General features: G+C 55.7%; 1 protein-coding gene across 1 annotated transcript; it reads right to left on the bottom strand.

The window, feature by feature from the left end:
- Positions 1-110: 110 nt before the first annotated feature.
- On the bottom strand, positions 111-21,641 carry LOC117638945 (protein fem-1 homolog CG6966). Its single transcript, XM_034374185.1, has 9 exons — positions 21,391-21,641; positions 4,426-4,585; positions 4,083-4,283; positions 3,783-4,001; positions 3,507-3,696; positions 3,251-3,383; positions 2,889-3,170; positions 2,439-2,789; positions 111-2,357 (listed from the first exon to the last, which is right to left on the bottom strand). The coding sequence occupies exons 1-9, from the start codon at positions 21,472-21,474 to the stop codon at positions 2,064-2,066; spliced, it is 1,914 nt and encodes a 637-aa protein (XP_034230076.1). The 5' UTR covers positions 21,475-21,641; the 3' UTR covers positions 111-2,063.
- Between the last annotated feature and the right edge of the window lie 140 nt (positions 21,642-21,781).

Raw genomic sequence — 21,781 nt, 5'->3', positions numbered from 1 at the left:
TTTGTTTTCCCTTCCATAAATTGGAAGGATAATTGCTGTACGAATTTCACAAAATGTGGGCGAAAGGGAAGGCTGCAATTTCTATTGAACCAGGTAAAAAAAGAAATTAGTCTCTTTTCTCCAAAATCTTATTTAAGAGCATATTTTCAATGCTCAAGTTCCTACAGACTGTTATGTGCGCAATGACATAAATACTTAGATGCGTTTCAAAAAATAAAAATTTGTGTTATTTTTTGAATTCTATTAGAAAATAAATGACAAAGTTCTCATAAAGTAAATGACTTCTAAAACAGAGCTTAACATGGAAACCTAGATGACAAATAAATAATTGAGTTTGATAATATGATTAGGGGCTCATGACCAAGAACATAGAAATGATGAACCAGTAATTTTTCTCCCACAATACGTACACAGAACTACCATCATGCTGATAGGTGTCATGGTGGGGCAGAGTGGTCTTCCTTGGAAAATTGACACACTAACAGAACTTAAATTCCTACTTCAGAATGCTGCACAGAGCATGCTGCCAAAGTGTCAAGATATGGCATTCTTAAAATATAGTATGAAATACAATTTTTTAAAAATGTACATCCTGTATGCAATTAGAAAGCAGGTGTTTTCAGTACTTGATGTATACTCTACCAGAGGTATAGAGGTAAGGAATAAGTTTACAAGACAAATGAATACTCACAGCACATAGACAAACAGCCTCATTAGTTCCAAAATAAACAATAAGAAAAGAAATGTATGGCATTTGAATAGCATCAGCTCAGAGACTAAAAATTCTTAACACTAGAAGACTCAAATGTAACATTTTGAATGAGCGAATGAATTATTTTGATACATTTGGACCTTCTAGTGGGCCTTTTAGTGTTGATTGGAATTGTTACATTCAGCTTAAAATTAGAAAAGAAGAGAAAAGGATGAACTAAATCAAAATTAATTTAAGAGAACATTTGAACCTTAGCAAAGTATACAATTCCAATGTAAATATAAGATTTAATTAAAAATACTGCACATTCGAAACAAAACGACTATTAACATCACATGTCGGGGTCACAAATATCACATAAATCACTGGCGGGTGGTATAGTATTGGTGTCTTTGTACTGGTAGCCATAATGTAGAATTCAGAACAAGAAGCAATGGCAGCGCTCTTCTAAGTCTCAATCCAAAGCACTAAACCAATCTGCGATCTACAGGTTTAGGTAGCTCAAAAGCCAAACATAAACATAGTGAAGCCAACTTAAAGTAGAAATGCTTGAAAGATGAAACAAAGAAAAAGTAGTGAGAGACACTTTTTAATCATATGGTTTCCTTAGAAAGAGCTTCAACATGTTTTGCTTGTTCCAAATTCAGCACTACCAAGACATAGCAATGACTTACCACACTATCGTTTTAGTCAACCCTTCTCTGACACATTACAATTTATATCCAAGATTATTGCCCTCAAATAGTGACAGCTTTATAAGGTAATATCAAAATTAGCTCCTTGATAAGACTAAAAAAATAATTTAGTAACAATCCAACCAAATTAACAATTACAATGCAAAACGTTGAAATAAAATTTGAAGAGAGAGAAAATAACTTGACATATCTTACTCCTTTCAAAGCTGTGCATGATAAGACAGAAAAGTGGAAGAAAAGGGAACAACTTGGCTAACTGCAACAGCCAGTAACTTAACACTCGGAAAAGTGTTGCTGGAGTACAACTCAGAATCAGCAAAGGTGCTCTCTCCCACATCTTATCAGCTCCTATCAAAAAACTAAGGACAACGGTGAAAAAAGTGAAAAATATGTGAAGTGTCAGGGTAGCGACGCGAGTTCCTCTCTGAGCACGGGGATTTAAACCTACTCGCTACCCTGACATAAAGATAATTCATGTTTAACAATTAAGCTGGTCTACTAAATGCGGACTAATATATCTGATATGTGAATCACGTGAGAACAATAAACAAATCACCACACAGACATACTTTTCACATGTGTACGGTATCTTGGTGGCTTCAAAATCTTCTGATACAAATATAAACGAGTAAAGAGTTGGTTGAAGGTGTTGTGTGTCAATGGTTCTGTACAAACGATTCTAAAGATTTAGGTACAATACCTACATACTGCAATTTGTGCTTCTGAATCACACGAGCCGCTAAGCAAGTCAGACGGGTGTATTGCATAGGATTAACTATTCTATTGAGGGGCTGCCCTCTTTTCGCTAATAAGTCTTCAAGAGTATTACCATAATTATTAACATAATCAAGATGAGCGCCATGCGCCAAAAGTATTCGAGGAAGGTGTTGAGAAAAATCATGGAATGACCCTGAAGCATGCAAGGGTGTGTTGCCATCTTCATCCTTAGCCTGGAGAGAAACAAGAAATAGATGAAACCTATATATTTCACAAGTACCAGAAAATGAAGAAGCAGAAAACTAAGTACTTACATTAACATCAGCACCAACAGTTAATAAAAGATCTGCCAAAGCAGGACTTGGAAATTGGCAAGCTGGATACCGCCCAACAAGTGCTGAGTCCCGAGAACAGACTAGGTGCAGAACAGAGCGCCCGCGCCGCCCACGCACTCCTAAGTGAACTAGCCTATAAGTTGATTTATGCAAATGAAAGGATTCAGCTTCACTTAATGTCGGTAATAATCTTGTCAATAAGCAGGCAAGGTGTAAACAGATCACTATGACTCTGTGTAAATAAGTTAAGTCTCTTTCTGCAGCAGGCAGTTTTTCCACTAAAGCATTACCCATCTCTACTTCCTTTACAGCCTTGTCAAAGACAGTTATCTGAAAAATTAAAATCAATAGAAGTAAGTAGAATGTATCATTAGAAACAAAAACCCGTCTTTTTATCATTAAAAAAAATGACAGGATAATCAAACTTACAAGATCATTAAAGGAAACTGGAGGAACTCTTCTGCCTCTTGCTGGTATTCTCCCTTCCTCCCCCATCATATATGAGAATAGTTCCGTGAATGAAAAGAAAGAGCTCTGGGTCATTGGATTAAGAGGCTCCAGCATCCTTTGCTGCATGTCTAATGCATAGCCCCATAATGACACACATCTGCCAAATTGGCCTGTATCAGCATAAAATGCACCTCGAAACCGCACATAATAAGATGTGTCAGGATGTGCTGGACCAAGGATGCGCTCTCGTATTACAAGAGCCTGCAAAGGGAAAAGAAATTGTTTAAATTTGCATCCAAATTGTAAGACCAAGCAACATAAAAACATTTGTAGAAACTTACTTGCATCCTCATTTCATCTGGGTCAGAGAGTAAGTCATCTAATTGGTGAGGTTCTCTTATTTCCTTCACATGGTCATAGGCTTCAACAGTTGACTTTTGGAAAGGCTTGGGAAGCTCATTCCTACCATTGTACCTGTTGGGCAAAAGCTTGTCAGTAGAACTTTTTTCGTTTGTTTAATCAAAATTCATTGAAATTTTAAATCTTAATCTGCAGAAGCCTAGTGGGATTTATTTGAAATGGTCCCAATGTGCTAACCTTTCATTCATTGCTGATTTCCAGTAGTTTAATGCTCCCACCATGTCTCGTTTTTTATCAACATATGTGGCTCCAAGTAGTTCCAGGGCATCTACCTTCTCTTTCTGTGATACTAGATTTTCTTGTTCTATCAGGTACTGAACTACATGTGCATGCCCTGTTACACTTGCAGTTAACAAAGGAGTCATACCTGCAGAACATATATATTTAAAAAAATAATTTTAGAGCGGCACAACAACATACGAGACATGATCATAATAATAATCAACAAATTACCATATGAATCAACATCCATTTTTGCATTATGACTCAAAAGTAGTATTAAGATATCCAATGATCCGGATTCAGCACAATCGTGCAAAGCTGTATTCCCTTTAACACTCCGTCTGTTCACATCAGCTCCAAGGGAAACCAAAAAGTTGGCAATTGCCTTGTGGCCCTTGTAACATGCGATCATCAAGCATGTGTGACCATGTCGATTTGCAATCTCAAAATCTGTAATAGGATGGCACATATTTAAGAAACTTTTAGTCATGTAAACCCGACAACAACGCAGGAAAATTCACACGGGCTCACCTGCTCCATGTTCGATAAGTGTGTGCACAATGGAATAGTGTCCGTCGTAACACGCGGCCCTGAGGGGCGTTGAGTTGCTGCGCGTTGTGCTGTTGACTCGCGCCCCGTGGTTCAGCAGCAGCATCACTAGCCGAAAGTGGCCAGCCGCCGCCGCGCACCACAGGGGTGGGGCACCTTCTATGGTCTCCCCGTCAAACACCACTGGCAAGGGAAAAAACACAGCAAATTTAGAAAATATGTTAGACATTCATTGCGAGAATAAGTCACGAAAAAAATAAAACTGTCAGGTCACAGACGTCTCCACAACTAAAGAACACCAAGAACCAAAGTCCGTTTTGCTCACCTGATCCTCGCTGCTCGATGTCCGCGTGACAATGCTCGATGAGGTATTCGGCCACATCAAAATGCCCATTCCTGCATGCCATGAGGAGAGGAGTGGCACCATTGTTTCTGGCCGACACCAGCATGGGGATTTCATCTTGCTCACAGTCGCCGATGTATCCCTGCAACAGGTAACACGCACATCAGGAAAGAGCATCAACAAACAGGCAGCAAGACAGGGCGAAAGGGCGTTACGATACCACTAACGCAAATCGAGGGGGGTTGGGGCGCACGATGGGAGCACCACTCGGCCCAGCCACAGAGTGGTAATTTGGCTCTCCCTTCCCCCACACGCACACACCTAAAGGAATCCCTTCCCGGATCGGCTACTGAACGATCAATTTCAATACTCTTCTACGGAGTAAAGAAAGGGAAGAAGAGTACCACACACGCCCACTCACCCCTCCTACTCGTGACCAGCTGACCAGCGCAAGCCAACCGAACCCAGCCTTCGCGGTACAGTCGCGACACGAACGAACTCCACTCTCCCCTAATGGTGGCGGCCCGTCGCGTCGGCCCATCACGGCCACGGTGGCTGCTGCCAGGCGCGGTTTGGGGGGGGGGGGGGGGTCGAAGGGGCGACCGCCCCCCCTGTGAGATTCCCTAAACGCCTGATAGTAGGCAACCAGCATCACATGCCCCTGCAAAATATACACAATCGCCCTCCCTGCCGGGGGCTCCCTCCTTAAACCGCGCCTGGCTGCCGCGCCCCATGGCTGCGGCCCCATCCTGAGAACCGCACAGGTTTGGAGCACGGCGGCTCTTGTAGTGCTAACTATAGCGCGCCGCGCGGCCGACCGCCAGCCGAGACTGACACACTGCAATGCAACCCTTTCACTCAAAGGGGGAAAAAGGGGTGGGGTGGCGGCGGAAACCCCCGGCCCAGCGAGCCGTCAGGCCGGCCAGCCGAGCAGGGCCCCAAGGTTGAGGAGGGGCGGCGCCGCCCAGGTCCGCCAAGTAAGCCGAAGACAGCCAAACCAAACGATCGACTGCATACGTTAGTTGAACTTGAGTGTCGTTCCATCGATTAAGAATCCACTTTTCGAGGAGGGTAGCGTTTCCGATGGGGTGATCGGCACAGTCAACTACAGTACACGACCACGCCGGCCCCGGCTCCTGCCTGCCCTACATCGCGCGAACAACAAAACACTTCCGCCGATTGCGGGCGGGCGGGCGTCGCGCTCAGGCACCACCAAAACACACCAGAACAATGCACCACGGAAAGAAAATAAATAAGAAAGAGAAGTGAACGACGCAAACATGTCACAAACAAGAGCTTCTGTTCGCTCTTCTCTCCAGAATAAACCGAGGGCACAGGGTGGCTGTGGCTACGCCACTGCCCCGCCGCTGGCACCCCGCGCGCCGTGACGGCCGTGGCGGCCGCAGCCCCATGTGGGTCACAGTGTCACGGTCCCAGAAGACCGTCTTGTCCCAGACCCTGCCCCAACCCCGGCGCGACCACGCCCCCAGGCCGGGGCCCAGGCCCTGGGGGCCAGGGGCCTCGAGGGGGGTTCCGTCAGCCACCAGGAATGCGGCCGAAACGCGGCGGTTCTGCTCAACCTGTGGCATCCCCAAGGCATCCCCAAGGCATCGCCAAGGCGTCTTCGTCAAGGAACGCGTTGGGTGCGCGCTGCCCCGCGCTCATTCGGAACATAGCTTTCATCACTTTGTGCCACTCATGGGGCGTTCCGGAGGGGTGCGAGCGAGACACGCCGACGGAACACATGTTCGGCATCAGGCCGTCGTGGAGAGCACCGCGCACGGCGCGTCACTTGACGTCAAGAAGCCCATAGCCGCGGCGTGCCAGGTTCCGCCAGAGTCGTTTCCGAAGCGCCCACCGCCGGCACCGCCGGCACCGCCCCCGCGCGGTCTATTTTGACCGTGCGGCCGCGGGGCGCATCAGGCGCGGCAAACTAATGCAACATTCAGCGCGCAGAGCACAGCAGCAAAAAATTCTGCGACCACAAAATTCTGATACGACCGAGCATGCGAAGAAATTACTTCGCTCACTTGTGAAAGAGTCCACGAAGAATCTTCTTCGTGACAACAAGAAAAACAGGAATGGGAGCATTGCATCGAAAAAGAAATCCTTTGAAACCCAAAGAAATTTGCTTCGCAGATTTTACAATGCCTCCATTTCTTTCGCATTGCGAAGCTATGCTTCCGTAGCTCTATTGTACAACAAACAAATTCCTTCGCGAGGTTTCCACTGGTCGGTTCGACCAACCAATCTTTTTTTTTTTTCGGGAAGAAGAATTGTAATGTACATAATGTCCGGTATCAGTGTTCAGTGACATGGCGGCGTCTGAGCGATGGGGCAGCGGCAGAGCCGCGCGGGTCGCACCGAGACAGGGGGAAGTGGGAGGGGAGGGGGGGGGGGTCACTTGCACGCGGAAGAGGCGAGGAGCCGGCGCAAGCCATGTACGTCCAAGCACCGTCCCCTCCGGGGTCCCCGCCGGTCCCCTCCCTCCTCGGCCGGCTCCACCAGCTCCGACTCCTGCCGCGCCACGCCGTGTTCACCGCGGGCAAGTTCAAGGCCCGCCCATACCGCGGGGCACGGGCCGCACGGGCCGGCATGGGTCCAGCGAGCAGCGCGGCATTACAACACGTCGGGCCAGCTCCATACACGGAGCACGGCCCGCCGTGCCCGCCGTGCCCGCAGCCATCGACGCGGCGCGGCGTGGCGTGGCGTGGCGGCGCCGGCCGGCGAGGCACCGCGCTCGGCCACTAGGCGGCGCGGAGCACCAGCAGCACCAGCATGGACAAAGGGAGTCGGTGGCCACTTCGCGGAGAAGACTCACTCTCCACTTCCGATTGTTCATAAAGTATTGATCGAAAAATGTTCGCAGAAGATTAACATCAAGACCATCATTCAGCCGTCGTTTACTATAAAACACAGCTTTGATGATGACTATGTGCACCCATTCATCAAGACATTGTCTTCATGTGATGCCAATCTCATCAACGATTTTGTCATAAAGTGACAAGATATTTTTATGCTCCTCCCCGGCTTCACAACTAGCCCCGGCGTCGCAACAGCCCGCTCGTCATAAAAGCGTACCAACACAAACAAACACGCACCCCCGGAAAAACAACTTTTGTCTGCTATGCTGCGACCGCGTGTCCACGATATGAATTCGGGTGAATAGCGCGGGGGCGGGAATCCCGCGGCACGGCGCGGCACGGCCGTGACATTTCGAGTGGCGCTGTCGCGCTGCCCCGACCCCACAGCGCTACGGTTATAACGTCGCAGTATACTGCCTCGCCCGGCCGGCCGCGTCTTGTGATGACAACAACACAGAGAGCGCGTGGCTTGCAAAGTCTCACAGTGGCGAGCAAACACTAAGAGAGTAAACGAAGGGTCTTTTCAATCGACGCCCGAAGCTGACAGATTACTAAGCCGCTGCGTTTAATCAATCAGTCTGCACGAATTCGCTGAAAGCGTTTCCCGGCCGTACTGTACGCCTTGGTTTTAGCAGCGCACACCGGGCTCGGCAGCAATTACTCACTCGGACAACTCCTTTTCTTTTCGCAGTGCGTGCGTTGAGCAGCTACACTGCATGCCGGTGGGCGCGCCGCGGCGAGTACCCGACTCGCTGTATAAGGACAGGAGACCTTCTTGCCTCGCTGGCGTGCTTTGCTTGCTTTGCTTCCGCCACCACTACACCGTCGGAGCGAGAGGCGCGCAAATGCAGGGCAACCGGGCAACCTCAACGCGAGTCTAGCTGATTGACTGACTGTCAAACGCGCCGTCAGACAAAAACTACTTTGTGATTCCCGTTGATTTAGCCAGCCTTCTAAGGTGCAGGAACACACGAAGTTCCACGCACCGGCCTGCGAGGCGTTGTTTCCTACGTAAATGCCCGGGCTTTCGGCGTTTTAGGCCTTCAGGGCGGTGTGAGGGCGGTTTCGTTTTCGCCGTGGTTTATCTCTGCCGGCCTCTCGAGGCGAGCGCGGCGAGCGCGACCCACGCGCCGAGGCGAGGGCCCTCGATAAGCACGATACGGTTCGAGATATCGAAAGCACACAGGGGGAGTGAGACGCGACATTGTTTGCGAATATGTGGCACAGTAGTGTGACGTTCTGGATGCGACACAGATGAGAAGCGGCGCGTCTGGGACCGGTAAAAGACCATGTTTGCCTATGACCACGCGCACCGGAGCGCCTAAACGACGTCGGGTAGGCGACCCGGCCGACGCGGGTGCACGCCGTCCTTCAAGTTGCCTACCCCGCCAGGCTGGAGCGCCTAACCAACGTCGGGTAGGCAACCCGGCCGACGCGGGTGCACGCCGTCCTTCAAGTTGCCTACCCCGCCAGGAGGCAACCCGGCCGACGCGGGTGCACGCCGTCCTTCAAGTTGCCTACCCCGCCAGGAGGCAACCCGGCCGACGCGGGTGCACGCCGTCCTTCAAGTTGCCTACCCGCAATTACCATTACCATTACGGGCTAGACCACAACTGATCGTGGCTGGCTTCGTACTACTTGCCGCGTATCGCGGCGCGTGCACCACGGGGTCGTTGGACACGGCTGCATGGCGCTGGCTGCGTGGTGCAGCGCCCCGTCGTCTGGTGTGCCAGCAGCGGAATTGTTTGGATTCTTGGAGATGGCGCCGCGCAGACGGCGAGACCACTGTATCAGCCACGCGTCAACGCAACGCGTACGTACACTGTCGCGAACCTGGAAGTGCCTGCCATTTCAGGCGGACGTTGGGCGTGGCTCTACTCGATACTCAATCCAGAGAGTCCAGCAAGGCGGGAGTCCCAGATGTCTGTCTGCGACTTCCCAACCAAGGTCTTCACTCTACTCTCGTTGTCTGCCACGAAAACGGGGCGTAAATCTCGGCGTAAATTCGCTGGACGGAAGCCCCGAGAGACACAAGCTCGAGCACAAGCTTCACAAACGCCAGCGTATTCCCGATCATTTTTCTCCGTGCTCTGCGCGCATCCGCATCATTCTTGTGTCCACTTTAATTCGGTACACACGACGTGCTGTGCCGGCCGACAGTGGCGTGCATGCGCACCGCGCTGCACCGCGTGCAGTCGTTCGTCCTGGCGGACGTCTGGCAACGTCGACCTATCGAATCACAACACACGCACGCACGCAAAACGCGCACACAAACACACCGAGGCCGGACTGCGTGGCGTGGCGGGGCGGTCCGGGGCATTTCGGTTGGAGCCGGCAGCCCGGCGCACGCCCCGCCTAGCCGCGCTCCGACACGCGCCATCTGTTTGAATGTCTTGGCTCGACTATCGGGCAAACAGAGCGGCGAGCGACTTGGGCTCCGCGTTCAGCACGCGTGGCGCAGCGGACGGCCGCTCCAGACAAATAATTAAAGAAACTCGGCTCGCAGCCAGTCGAGAATCGTCTAGGCGGTCGACAGGACCAAAGGTTTTTCTGCGCGTTAGTGATCCCTGCGGGCGAATCAGGTTGTTTGGGTCGCTCTCGGGGCGGTGGCGACGTGGCGACGGCCCGCGACGCGGCGACGCGGCGACGGCATAACAAAGTCTGCGAGTCGCCGCGACGGCACGGCGCTTCCTGCTGCACGACTCTTGCTCTCAGAAACAAAAAACGGCGGCATAGAAAAACACTTTAAAAACATGCGACTGGCGTTCCGGCACGATGTCGCTTGACCCCGCCCTTGTTGGGGAACCCCGTCTTCCGACATCTCATTCTCATTTTCTCCTGCATGAGAACGACATCAAACTGCTGCTCTGCTGGCATTTCTTTGGCGATGTCCATGCCTATTTCGTGTGTCCCAGTGTTCGCGCGAACCAATGGAAACGGATGCTTCATAATATTTTTCTGCGCCGCAGCAGAAAGGACCGCACGGAAATTTCGTAGCGAAGCAAAAAGCCCCCCCCCCCCCCCGCTCATTTTCGCCCCTGGCCGCACGCGGCACGTAGCCAGCGCCGCCAGCGCCTCTCAGCACGCACGCCGCGATCAGGACGCGCGGAGACGAGACGGTCGCCAAGAAACTCCCTACTCCACTCCGCGCACCTGCCGCCGCGCCGCCCGCCTGCCGCACATGTCGGCTCGGCTCGGCCCGTTGCCGGCGTCCGTGCACGGCGCGGCTGGGCTCGGCAGTCTCCGCGCTCGGCTCGGCTCGCATCGGTCCGTCCGGTCAGTACGTGTTGTGTCTGCTGGGGACTGGCCGCGCTGCCGCGCTGCCGCCGTGCTGCTGGGCCGGGCGGCCTTGGGGCTCCGCGCCGCTTCCTCTTCCAGGACACTCCACTGCAGGGCGGGAAGGATGCCCCGACGAAAACGACTCGTTCAGCGCCGAACAAGAGCAACAGCGTCCCCCAAAAATGAGACCAAGCTCCATCCTGGCGTGGCTACTTGCACGTTCACGCAAACACAAATGTTCGCACAGTTCGCCTGTCGTGTGGGACAGAGCATGCACACTTGCTGGAAATACGACAGCGGTCTAATAGGCTGCGGTCCGCTGAGCGCATTTTTCTCACCGCGAGTTCACAAATAGCATTTTACTCACTCTCACATTATTCTGCGCATATGTAACGTCGCACATTGGTTGCTTTCCAGCGCCCTGACCTGACCCGAACCTTGCCACACATTCACATGTCCGCGAACGCACACACACACACGCACTGTCACACGCACGCGGCTCGCAGAGAGCGTGAAAGCGAAAGTCCACACGGTAAGTCGTGATCGTGCAGTACAGCCTCGGCCCGCCCCTTCCCTCTCTGTGTACGCCTCACTGGCAGGCTGATTCTGAACAGTGCTTTCGTCGCTGTGTCTCTCTAGCAGGGGCGCGAGAAAGGCAGAGCGACGAACGCGCGCTGCTGCGACACAGTGCCAGAAGTAGGGGGGAAGGGGCACCAGAGCGATCCGAGCAAAAGTTTGATTGTGAGAGCGGCACCCACAGACGAAGCAGACTAGGTCACCAGTCGGCACTTCCCTCCAAACCTCCCCCACCCCGGTTCCTGTTCCGCGACAACAACAGAGCTTCGTTGGGATTCAAACGGGCCGAGGCAAAGTTGCCTACTCGAAAGGACAAAGAGACGATTCTGCCCCCTTTTTTTACGCCTGGTGGGTCCTTCTTCTTGTGGTGAGGGGCCAGTGCACCACCCCCTGACAAACAACCCCACCCCTTCGCAACCCAATGGTAGAACCGCACGTCGCAGTCAAGAAGAGGAGCCGCTACACCCCGACAGCCCCCCCCCCCTCCCAAGGAACCACCCCGAAAATAACCTTGGGCCCGTGACAGCACAACACAACAATGGGGGAGGCGAGGAGGGGCGGGCAGGTCTCTGGCGGACAAGGTCAGGCCAACCGGGCCAACCGCACGCAAGGACTCGACAGGGCGTCATCGCATGCAGGCTCCGCGAGGCACCCGCAAGGACGCACCCCTCCCAAGGCAAACTCCTATCCTTTCCCCATGCCGAGTCCATGCTGTTTTTCAAATATTGCTTTCAAAATTTCGCGTGTGATTCGCGGATGACACGCATAAAGAAGAAGTCGCGCATCCTTGCAAAACACGCAGCAGGGGTCTCACTGTTATTGTTCAGCCCCCACCGCATTATCACATGTCGTCCGCGTTCTTTCTTGTTCCTCGGCTCAACACAAATAAACACACGGGGCGCCGCGCCGTGTCCTGCCGCCGCTGTCGTCAGCTTGGCATCGGTCCTGCACGGTGTAGTATCGCGAAGGGAGCCCCCCCCCCCTCCGCGACGCGGAATTCACTACGATCGCGACATAGTCGGCGATGGTTGCGCCGATTGAGCGCACCAAAGCCAGAACGGCTCCGGTAGACTGCGAGCCGCCGCACGGTAGGCCAACTGGCAGGCGCGAATGGGAGCAGGCTTTCAACAGAGGAGCAGTCGCAAATCGCAAGTTTACCGCGTTGGAGCGGACAGGACACTCTCACGAGCGCAGGGGCGGTTCTACGAGATGCCCGAACCTGACGTCTAAGTCTAAATTCTATTGTATCAGACATTTCAGAGACAGCGCTAATTGGTCCACTCACTCGCACATTCAGGGTTGCTGCGATCCCTCCGACTTCCTATCCGCGCCCGCACTATTTGACCCTCATCGGGTGCGACTTGGCGACGAATCGACAAAACCATTATCTTAAACAGCGGGCACGGCATGGCACGGCCCAAGGTCTGGAGCAGACTAAAAGGGGTACTCGCGTGGCGGGGCCCGCGGTAAGTATACGCTTAGAGTGTCTCGTTAAGGCACACTAGTACGACTCCGCGTCCACCCGTTTGCTCTCACAGCGCGCTTTTTTTCTGCTTCGCCCCGCCCCGCCCCGCCCGGCAGTAGTAAGGAAGACGCACGACGCGCGGCGTTCGGGCGGCCGCGCGCCAACTGCAGCGCGTGGACACCGCTGAAGAAATCGCAACCACTAATTCATTTCAGTTTGGCCGGGCGGCCCAGGCTGGACCAGGCCAACCGCAACAGACGGCGAATCCGGAAGCCCCCTTCCGACGACATGTCGCTCACTACGTTTTCGGCATTCCGGGAAAACGGACCGACCAACGCTTAATCGGGCGGCCGGGGGAAACGGACAAAAATAATATCATCGTTCCACTGTTTATTGTTTTTGGACCGGTGGAGGAACTGAACACGCAAAATAACCTGATGAAGCAATGGACGCCCGGCATTTCTTGTTTCGTAATTTGCTTGGAGCTAAATCCCTGTGCTTTTGATGCTTTTTCCCAGAAAATAAAAATAAATTGGCTGGACTCCAAAGGAATCCACTGAGCAGCCTCTGGGCGAAGCGCCATGGTAGTGGGGAGGAAACACACGCCGTAACGAAAATGAGACGCGTGGCCTACAGTGTGGAGAGCGAATCCTCCTCAAATCACTGGATTCCAAACACACACGTGCTGCTGCACTGCTGCGCCGCGCTAAACGCTTGGCGCTGGCGGCGACGTCTCTTGCCAGCCAGCTCTCCCCTCCCGCTGCTCCATGCGCGTCGCTCTGTCTCTCTCGCACTCACGGGGCATCCCCCACGGCCCTATGGGTGCGAGAGAGACAGAGACTCTCGGAATGAGTGAGCCGGTGCGCTCCGGGCGGCGTCCCGTGGAGCGCACCAAGTGCATGCAGAGTGGGCGCGCGGCAGACGAGGCAAACAATGCACTAATCCCGGGACGCGGACACACTGGGAGACGGCCGGGTGGGTGAAAGCGATTTCGCATCTAGCGACGCCAGGCAGTGCCCAGGCAGTGCCAACGGACGGACAGACAGGCAAGGAGAAGAGGAGTGTCCATCCATCCGGGTTTTGAATTGCCGCCCCGCGCGTTGCGAAGCGCTGTGCGTTTTATGTCGACTGCGTCACGCTGCCATCGGGCACACTGCCATACCCGCCAGTAAAACTGGCGGGCGGGCGTGTTGCCTGCCTGCAGGGCGGTTCCCGACAGGCACTGGTGGGCAAAGCCGGCAAAGCCCAAGCCCACCACGCTGCGTCGAGTCTTCAGTCAATTCGCACTCTACGCAGCCCGCCTATTAAATCCGCCCGACTTTGCCACAAAAACAGGAATTTTTCCATAAATAATCGGTTGGTAACCAACTGAATCTTCGCTTCCTGGGGAGAGGGAGGGGGCAGAGTCGCGAATGTTTTTGCCTTCCATATTACGCATTGGCAGCCACTCACTGCGCGCAAACAATGGACACTGCCAACGTGTCGGGCCGGCCCGGCTATCCGCGCCGCACGGCACGGCACGCCACGGCACGGCATGCCGCGCCGCGTGGCGTCCAATAGTCTTGCCGATAAGGCCTCGCGACAAACGCGACAAGCGCCGCGAGACATGCGTCATGATGGCGCGCTCTCTTTTGATGAGGTCGCTGCCACGACCACGCACGACTACGCCCACACAGTCAGACTGATTCCGAGAGTCGTTTTCGACGCTCTGTCTCTCTCGCACCCATACGGGACGCCGCGTGCGTGCGAGAGAGAGGAAGAGGGGCGGAAACGACGCTCCGAATCGGCCTATACAGCGAGGCGCAGTGCCGCACACATCAGCGGCCCGGAGGAGGAAAAAAAGGGGCGGGGCTAGACGCCGGACGAGGAGGGTCGTGCATGAAAGGGGCGGTTCAAAGGGCTGGGGGTTGACTCTCTTTGCGCGCAACGGGGTCAGGGGGTAAGAGGTCCACAAGGAGCCACCACACTGCTGGGACGGAGGCGAGTGCACCGTTCGCCCTCAAAGCCGAGTGACCGCACCACCACCACCACCACCACCACACTTGAAAAACAAGAGTTCATAACCCGAGAGTTTTTGCATCCCATTGATGGAATGCTCTCAACGACTCCGAGAGCATCACTCGATGTAAGACAAATGGTCTCGGATTGATGACTCATTTTGTTTCAAATCACATTCTGTTTCATCGCAGTTTCAAATGGTTGGGGCTGCAAATCATCGTCGTGCCGAATTTGTTATCAGGTTGTTGATACTGCGCTAACCCTGATTATGTTGCAGCACGTCCCGGCAGACAGACAGACAGACATTCGTCAAGCGCAAGGCTTCCGCCTTGAGCGGCGATAGCGGCGTATGCCTACACTAGCAACACTGGCTGTCGTAGCAGCCTTAGCCTTTCTCCCTCAATTAGGAGCCCGAGACTGCCACCGAGGCCACCTCGTCGCCGTAGCGCCCTGCCGTACCTGCAACAGAAACACGCACTTGGTTACTCACTGTCGCAGCGGAGGGGTGGGTAGCAAGGGGGCGCGTTCGGAAGGGGCGATTTGAGAGTTTGAACGAGGAGTCCACAGACAGAGTCAGCACCACAGCATTGGCCTGTCGGCGCAGCCTGCGGCGTGTCAACGTGTCACTCTCGCGAGCGCGCGGTTCCTCCCTGCGCACGCACCTCGCACCTTGGCGCGCCTTGGCGACCAGAGCAAGCTTTCCATCGCGTCGTCTGCTGGTCTGTGGGAAAGTCACGTCCCAGGCACGAACGTGGCCTTGCCGCGCCGCGCCGTGCGGACATGGCGTCAGGCGTCGCGTGGCGAGATGCGACAGGGGAAGCAGTCCTGGCGCGGTCCTGGTGACACCCTAGGCCGGCCCGCGTCCTGGGGAAGCCGAGGTCCTTGCGGCGTACCCGCGGTCGACCGCAGGGCCCGGCCGGCCCGGCCCGCTGCGGCGGGTTGGGTAACGCCCTGCACAAACTTATCACGGCGCAGTTAGCTTGCGCAATGGCTCGCGCCGCGCCGCCAAGAGGCCCTACACTGAAGCCATTCAAAATAGTGTACAGGGCGCTCCGGACCACGCCAAGGCGGCAAGGCAAGGCGGCACGGCAAGGCGCCGCGAGCAGCGCGCAGGTACTTCCCCGTCCGGCTCGGCACGGCACGGCACGGCCCACGGGTCTTATTGGGAAGGCCTTGGCCGGTGGCCAGGGTATTGGCAGACTTTTCCACCGCCCCGGCCGGCCCCGGCCCTTCCTCGTCCTCACCACCTTCGCCATGTGGGGGGACGGACCGAGCATGGCGACGAGACAGACTAGATTCATTCCACGCAGCGTTCGCTCTTGGTCGCTCGGTCTCTCTCACACCATTGGCTCCCCATCAGTGCCAGAAAGACCGAGCGACGAAAGCGATGTTGAGCTTGCAGCCGAGCGGGGCCGAGCGCACGGCGGCACGGAAGATGTGCAGAGTCGCTCGTCCACACACCCATTGTGACGCCGCCGACGTCGCCCGCTCCGCCGTGACGATCCTGGGTCACTGACATTGGCCGGGACGGACGAGGGGCGGGACCAGGGCCCGGCCGGGAAGGGGGGGGGGGGCTTGCGTCACTGTGGTCTTTAGCACGTGAGCAGGAAGTGGAGACTGCAGCCCCGGGCCCCGCCGGGCACACGCAGTAAAACAAGATCTCGTTTACTCTCCTGAGCGCGCTCGCTTGCAGGCAAGCAGACAAAACGGTCTCACCGACAGACTAGTGCACTAAGACAACCCCCTGCCCCTGCACAGCGCGCAGCCAAGGCTGCGCGCACAGGGACGGGAATCGTTCCATATTTGCCGTCCATCCTTGATTGCAAAACGACGGAAACAGTCAACGACTCGCGTCGGAGCTCTGTCGTGCCACTGCCACGCCTCCCGAGTTCGCATCCAACAACGCAGCAACGCAGTCGTCGGAAGCGCCAACAACGTCTTCGCGGTCGTGTGCGCGCGGAGCAGCGCGGAGCCTGGTCGTTTTGGACCACCAATTCACTTTTTTGTCAGTGCTCCTCTCGAAATAGACGCAGGCGACGCAGACATCACCGCGGCCGAATCACGATACGGCCTTCGCCGCCACTTGATACGAGGATGGGATAGACCGGCAAGAGCGGGCCGCCGAGCTGGACCGCCGCGCTGGACCGGCCGCGCCGCGCTGTAGACTCATTCAGAGAGTCGTTTGCGTCGCTCTCGCACTCACGGGGCGTGCCGCGCAGGTGCGAGAGAGACAGGACGACTCTCGGAATGAGTCTGCAGGCAGGCAGGGCCGGGCCGGGCTAGCCGCTTCCCACTTGCAGCCTGTATAAGGAGGCGCACGTGCAGTGCAGCGAGCGCAGTCTGCACCACCGGGAGTAGCACTCATCCTGGACAGCAGCACTGCATCACTCCTGCACTCAGTCACACCTTCCACACTCTCGGAATCCACAACCCTCAGTCTCAGAAAATCCACTACACATTACTCTGTGACAAACATCTGTAATGACAACAAAGTACACGTCGTTCCCGACGAACTTGCGCACTCAATGTGGCCCATGGGTGCCGAGTTGACACTCTGCCCCTAGACTGACCCAGAGAGCGGGCGACCCTGCGCGGCCCGGCCTTGTCCGTCCCGACCTTGCCACGCGGAGCCACTCGGAGCCACCCGAGGTGTTCACCGTGTTCACGGCCTCGCCAAGCCAAGGCCCGCCAAGGCCGGGCCCCCAATCCCAACGCCATTTGAAATGCGTGAGTGGGGCAACGGGGCTCTTTGGCGAAGCGCGGTCGTCGAAGGTTCCTTCCTCCAAGACAATCGGCGCGACCGTTTCTCAAAAAGACACACAGAACGGTGCTTAGGTCTCGTACAAAATAAATTCCTGTTTGCGGCAGGCTTGAAATGGGAGCGCCTTTCCTTGGAGCTTCCTTACGCTCCGACTTCCTGCTTGCTTTGAGCAGACCGCCCTTTGACTTTCAAAGGGACCGCTAATCGTGCGAAGTGGTTCAAGGATGTGACGCTCTCGTGGCAACAGTGTGACGTGTTCCGCTTCGACAAGTCCAAGAGTCGACTGCTGTAACGTCAGCGTCAAGACGTCAGGAATCCCAAGTACGACAGAAAGTCCCGCAAAACATGAGGACATGAAGAAGGGCGAGAGTGCAGCCCCAAGCTCATTCCGCGTGGCTTTCGACCCAGATTTCGGCCCGTGCGTCACCCAGCACAGTGCTTTCGTCTGTCTCTCTCGCACCCTCACTCGACGCCACGATCGCGAGAAAGAGAGAGAGAAACAGAGACCTCGCTCTACGGCCCACGAGTGGCGCCCGACCCAGCTTAACCTCCCGAACCGCGGAAAGGCCTGACCTCAACCACAGTCCGGCTGTCCACGCGTGCACGCGAAACGGTAGCGACACGCCAATAAGTCTTAAGGCAGCCAGAGTGCCTCCAAAATTTGATGAACGGAGTCCCTCCGAATTCAGTCAGTTTGCCCGCTTTGCATAATCTAGAGTGCACGCACGCGTCCAGAGTCCAATAAAAGCAGAGTGTGCATGTGGCGGGCGCGGCGGCGCGGCCCTCGGGCATGGCGGCGCGGCGTGCGCGTCGGGCGTTCCAAATACGGAACGCCTCGGCGATATGGCGCCCAAAAATACGAGGCGGGCGTGACAGCGATGACCGTTCCGTCCCAAAGCGGCGGCAAAAAACACGAAAAAACACGAGAAGCGCGTCCCAAGCCAATCGCGGGCACGCGGTCCGAGCGCGCCGCGGCGTTCAGTGTCCCCGATGGTCCCTTGCAGCTGCAGACCGAGTGGACGAGGAGTTTCGTCACCGAGTTCGTCGCTCTGCCACCCCTATCCGGTTCGACCCCTGTCGGGGGTCGCATCTCGCATTCGGCACGCAGGGCGAAAGCAGACGGATTCCGAGGGTCGTTTCCGTCGCTCCGTCTCTCTCGCACCGACACGGGATGCCCTCACGACTGCGAGAGAGACGGGCCAACGAAAACATGAGACCTTAACGAAAACGACTCTCGGAATCGGGGTGGGCAGGGGTCAGGGGCGATCTGGGTTCGGCATTTCAATGTCTCGGCGGCGCTAGCAGCAGCGGCTCCCGTGCGGCCCCACGCACGCGGCACCAACTGTTGCGTGCGGCGCGTGCATCAGATGCATCAGCTGCAGATGCGCCAGCTGCACCAGTGGCGCCACCGGCGTGCCGCCGTGCCCACGACGACGCGCGCTGCGCCGCGGCGGAGACAATGGACGTCAAGGACGCCGTCGCGCGGAGGCCCTCGGCCGCCCTCGGCGTCGCGGGGTCCACGGCGGCGTCAACGACCGCATAGGTGGACGCGGCGTCGTGCACCGGCGTCGTGCCGAGGGCCGCCGCGGTGCCGCCGGGCCGGGCTGTGCCGCCAGTGCCGCGGAGCGTTGGGGAAGGTCACGGACCCCGGCAGCACGGCCTTGGGAGGGCCTGCACACTGAGTCGCTTTCGTCGCCCTGTCTCTCTCGCACGCGCCGCCCCATGAGTACGAGGCAGACAGACAGAGAGGACTGTCGGAATTAGCCTGCCGGCCGCGGCGTGTGCAGTCTCGCAGTCCCACACCCCCACACCCGGCGCCTCGCTGCGCCACGCACGGACGGCCACGTCCCTGCAGACCGACTCGGCACAGCTCTGTTTCTGTCGCACCGACAAGGGAAGCGAGAGAGACAGAGCGACGAAACGAAACCCATGTGCGGCCAATGAGACGGCTTGCGTGCTGAGGGTCGCGGGCCGCCGCTCTGGTGCGCGATCGGTGTCTGCCGCCGCCACACCTATCTATCTATCCATCTATGTATCTCTGGCAAACACTTGGCGGTGTCCGATAACTTGGGCCGCCGCGTCGATCTCGGCGCGGGCGCGGCGCGGGCGGGCCTAGGCACGAGGTTCTAGGTTGGCCGCGCCGCCACAGACCCCGAAGGATCGCTCTCTGTCACACTCATGGGGCGCCGCGTCATGGGGATGCGACAGAAACTGCATCCAAACGACCCTTCGGACGACCGCGCGAGGAGGCACGTTTCGTAAAATCAAAACGCGGCCATCTCGGAAATGCATGAACGTCGCTGGTCACGAAGTCTTCCTCGAACGTTGGCCAGCGACTTGCGCGCGTTGCAGGCCTTCGTGTTCGCGTACGACGCCAGACCAGCGAGCAGCGAGTGTCAGCGCAGTCAGCGGCAGGCAGAGTATTTTGGCGGCAGATTCACTGTGAGTCATGCGCGTCAAGCGGCCGCCTCGGGATGAGGTTCGAGGTTCGACCGACGCCCGGCGGGCGGGCAACCAGCACGACCTAGCCACTCCGGGGAAGTGCCAGCTAGGCCTCAGACTCTACAGGCCCTTAGCCCGGCATGGGTGACATACGGACCCGAGCACGCTAAGGTGGCGGAGTTCGGGCGGGGCCAGGCCGGGCGGGGCCGGCAGGTGGGTCAAAGACCGGCCTTGAGGCCTTCGCGCTTCGCGCCCAGGCTCCATATACAGAGAGGCAGGACGGTGCAGGAAGATTCCGAACAGTGCCTTCGTCGCTCCGTCTCTCTCGCACTCACGGCGCGCTGCGGAGGGGCGCGAGAGAGACAGAGCGACGAAAGCACTGTACGTCGGCCTGCTGCGGCCGGTGCTCGGCTTCCCTGGGTAGGATTACCCGTGTGAGGTCCGCGGGGTGGCTGCGAGCGCCAGGCTTGCCGGGCTTGCCCCGGGCACGAGGTCGGACCCTGGCCACCCCACCCTCGTCCTGCCACTAGTACACCGTCGGAATAAAACGGCCACACCGTCTCTGCCTGCCAGTCCGGCCTGGCACCATGCCTGCGGCATGCCTACACCATGTCTGGCTGCCATGCTTGAGTAATTACCCTCAAGAAAAAAATGGAATCACAAATCGGTCCGGAAACATACAAATAAAAGAGTCAGGGGGGAAAAAGCAAGATTGTATGACTGTGATAACTCTTAGAGGAGCAGAGCCAACATTGTGCCCAGCTGATAACCGGCAAAGTTGATGAAGATATTTTAGAGGGGGACCAAGCTTGCTTTTAGAGTTTTTAGAGTTAAATACTGGCCTCTTGTTCTATTCCAGTAGACTAATGCGCTGTTGCATATTGGTCAGAACTAACACCTTCCAAATGCCCCTAAGTCTGTTAATATAATTTACACAACCAAATACCAAAAAAGATAAGAAACCAAAAATCTCAAGTTCAACAGGTGACTCCTTCAGAAAATGATGACGAATAATTATGTACTTGTCGTAACATACAATGAAAATCAATGTGTAAAGTTTGAATAATCCAGTCAGTGCCAACGAATTCTACATAAAATTGTCCTATTATTTCTCTTCACTAGAAAAAGAAAGTCCCATCAAGATTGAACATTAAAATGATTACGGACATGACAGTAAAAACAGAATCTATGTGGGGAACACTGTCAACGAGATCAAAATCCTCACCAATTGAGTTCCTATGTTAACCCTCACTACGATAATAAGTAGCACAATAACAATAACTTGAGCAAGTGCCTCACTACCTAACCCTACTTTGGACAGGAATCTTCTCCAAACTGACAAAAGTCCCAATCCAGCAACATCTAGCAGAGGACAGTCCTCTGGGACCGGATGAAAAGGAGCCTCAAATGCTGTGGACAGCGCGGGGAAAGCCCCAACGTGACGACCGCGACTCGGGACGAATTTAGCTGCCTTTCGTAAAGACTGACACAATGGTGGCGCACCTCCAGAGCCTACTTTCTTTCCTGCTCGACCAAGATCAAGAAGAGAAAACTGGTCTCACCTTCAAGCGTCGCAGGTTGCCGTCTCGTGCGGAGTTGAACACGACGTTCAGATCGCTCGGATCTTCTAGGTCCAGGTTATCCATTTTCGCATATTCTCGCACTAACGGCAACTCGGAGGATCACACAACGCGCATTGGTTCCGCACAGCTCTCTTCGCAGCAGCTGTGACGGAACAACTAACGATTATTGTACTGAACTGACAACAACACAGGCTCGGCCATCGGGCCTCCACTTCGGGTCCGCACTTCGGCTCTGTTCGGCGAGCAGCCGACGGCGGCCGCCGAAGATGCCGAGCGGCGCGCGGCGCGCGGACCGAGTTCCGTGACTGTCCGCTAGAGCGCGCCTGCAGGCGGGCGTGACGCCTGACGCGACGCGCTCAACGCGCTCGAC

The sequence above is a fragment of the Thrips palmi genome, unplaced genomic scaffold, assembly GCF_012932325.1.
Source record: "Thrips palmi isolate BJ-2018 unplaced genomic scaffold, TpBJ-2018v1 HiC_scaffold_10, whole genome shotgun sequence".
Taxonomy (NCBI): domain Eukaryota; kingdom Metazoa; phylum Arthropoda; class Insecta; order Thysanoptera; family Thripidae; genus Thrips; species Thrips palmi.
Note: the sequence above shows the minus strand (reverse complement) of the source record. Positions and strands in the feature narration are given on the sequence as shown.

Coding starts and splice junctions, on each gene's coding strand:
- LOC117638945 (XM_034374185.1), bottom strand. CDS start 21,474: ATGGATAACCTGGACCTAGAAGATCCGAGCGATCTGAACGTCGTGTTC. Junction 4,002..4,082: donor ACTTATCGAACATGGAGCAG/GTGAGCCCGTGT, acceptor ATCCTATTACAG/ATTTTGAGATTGCAAATCGA. Junction 3,697..3,782: donor AATGGATGTTGATTCATATG/GTAATTTGTTGA, acceptor TATGTTCTGCAG/GTATGACTCCTTTGTTAACT.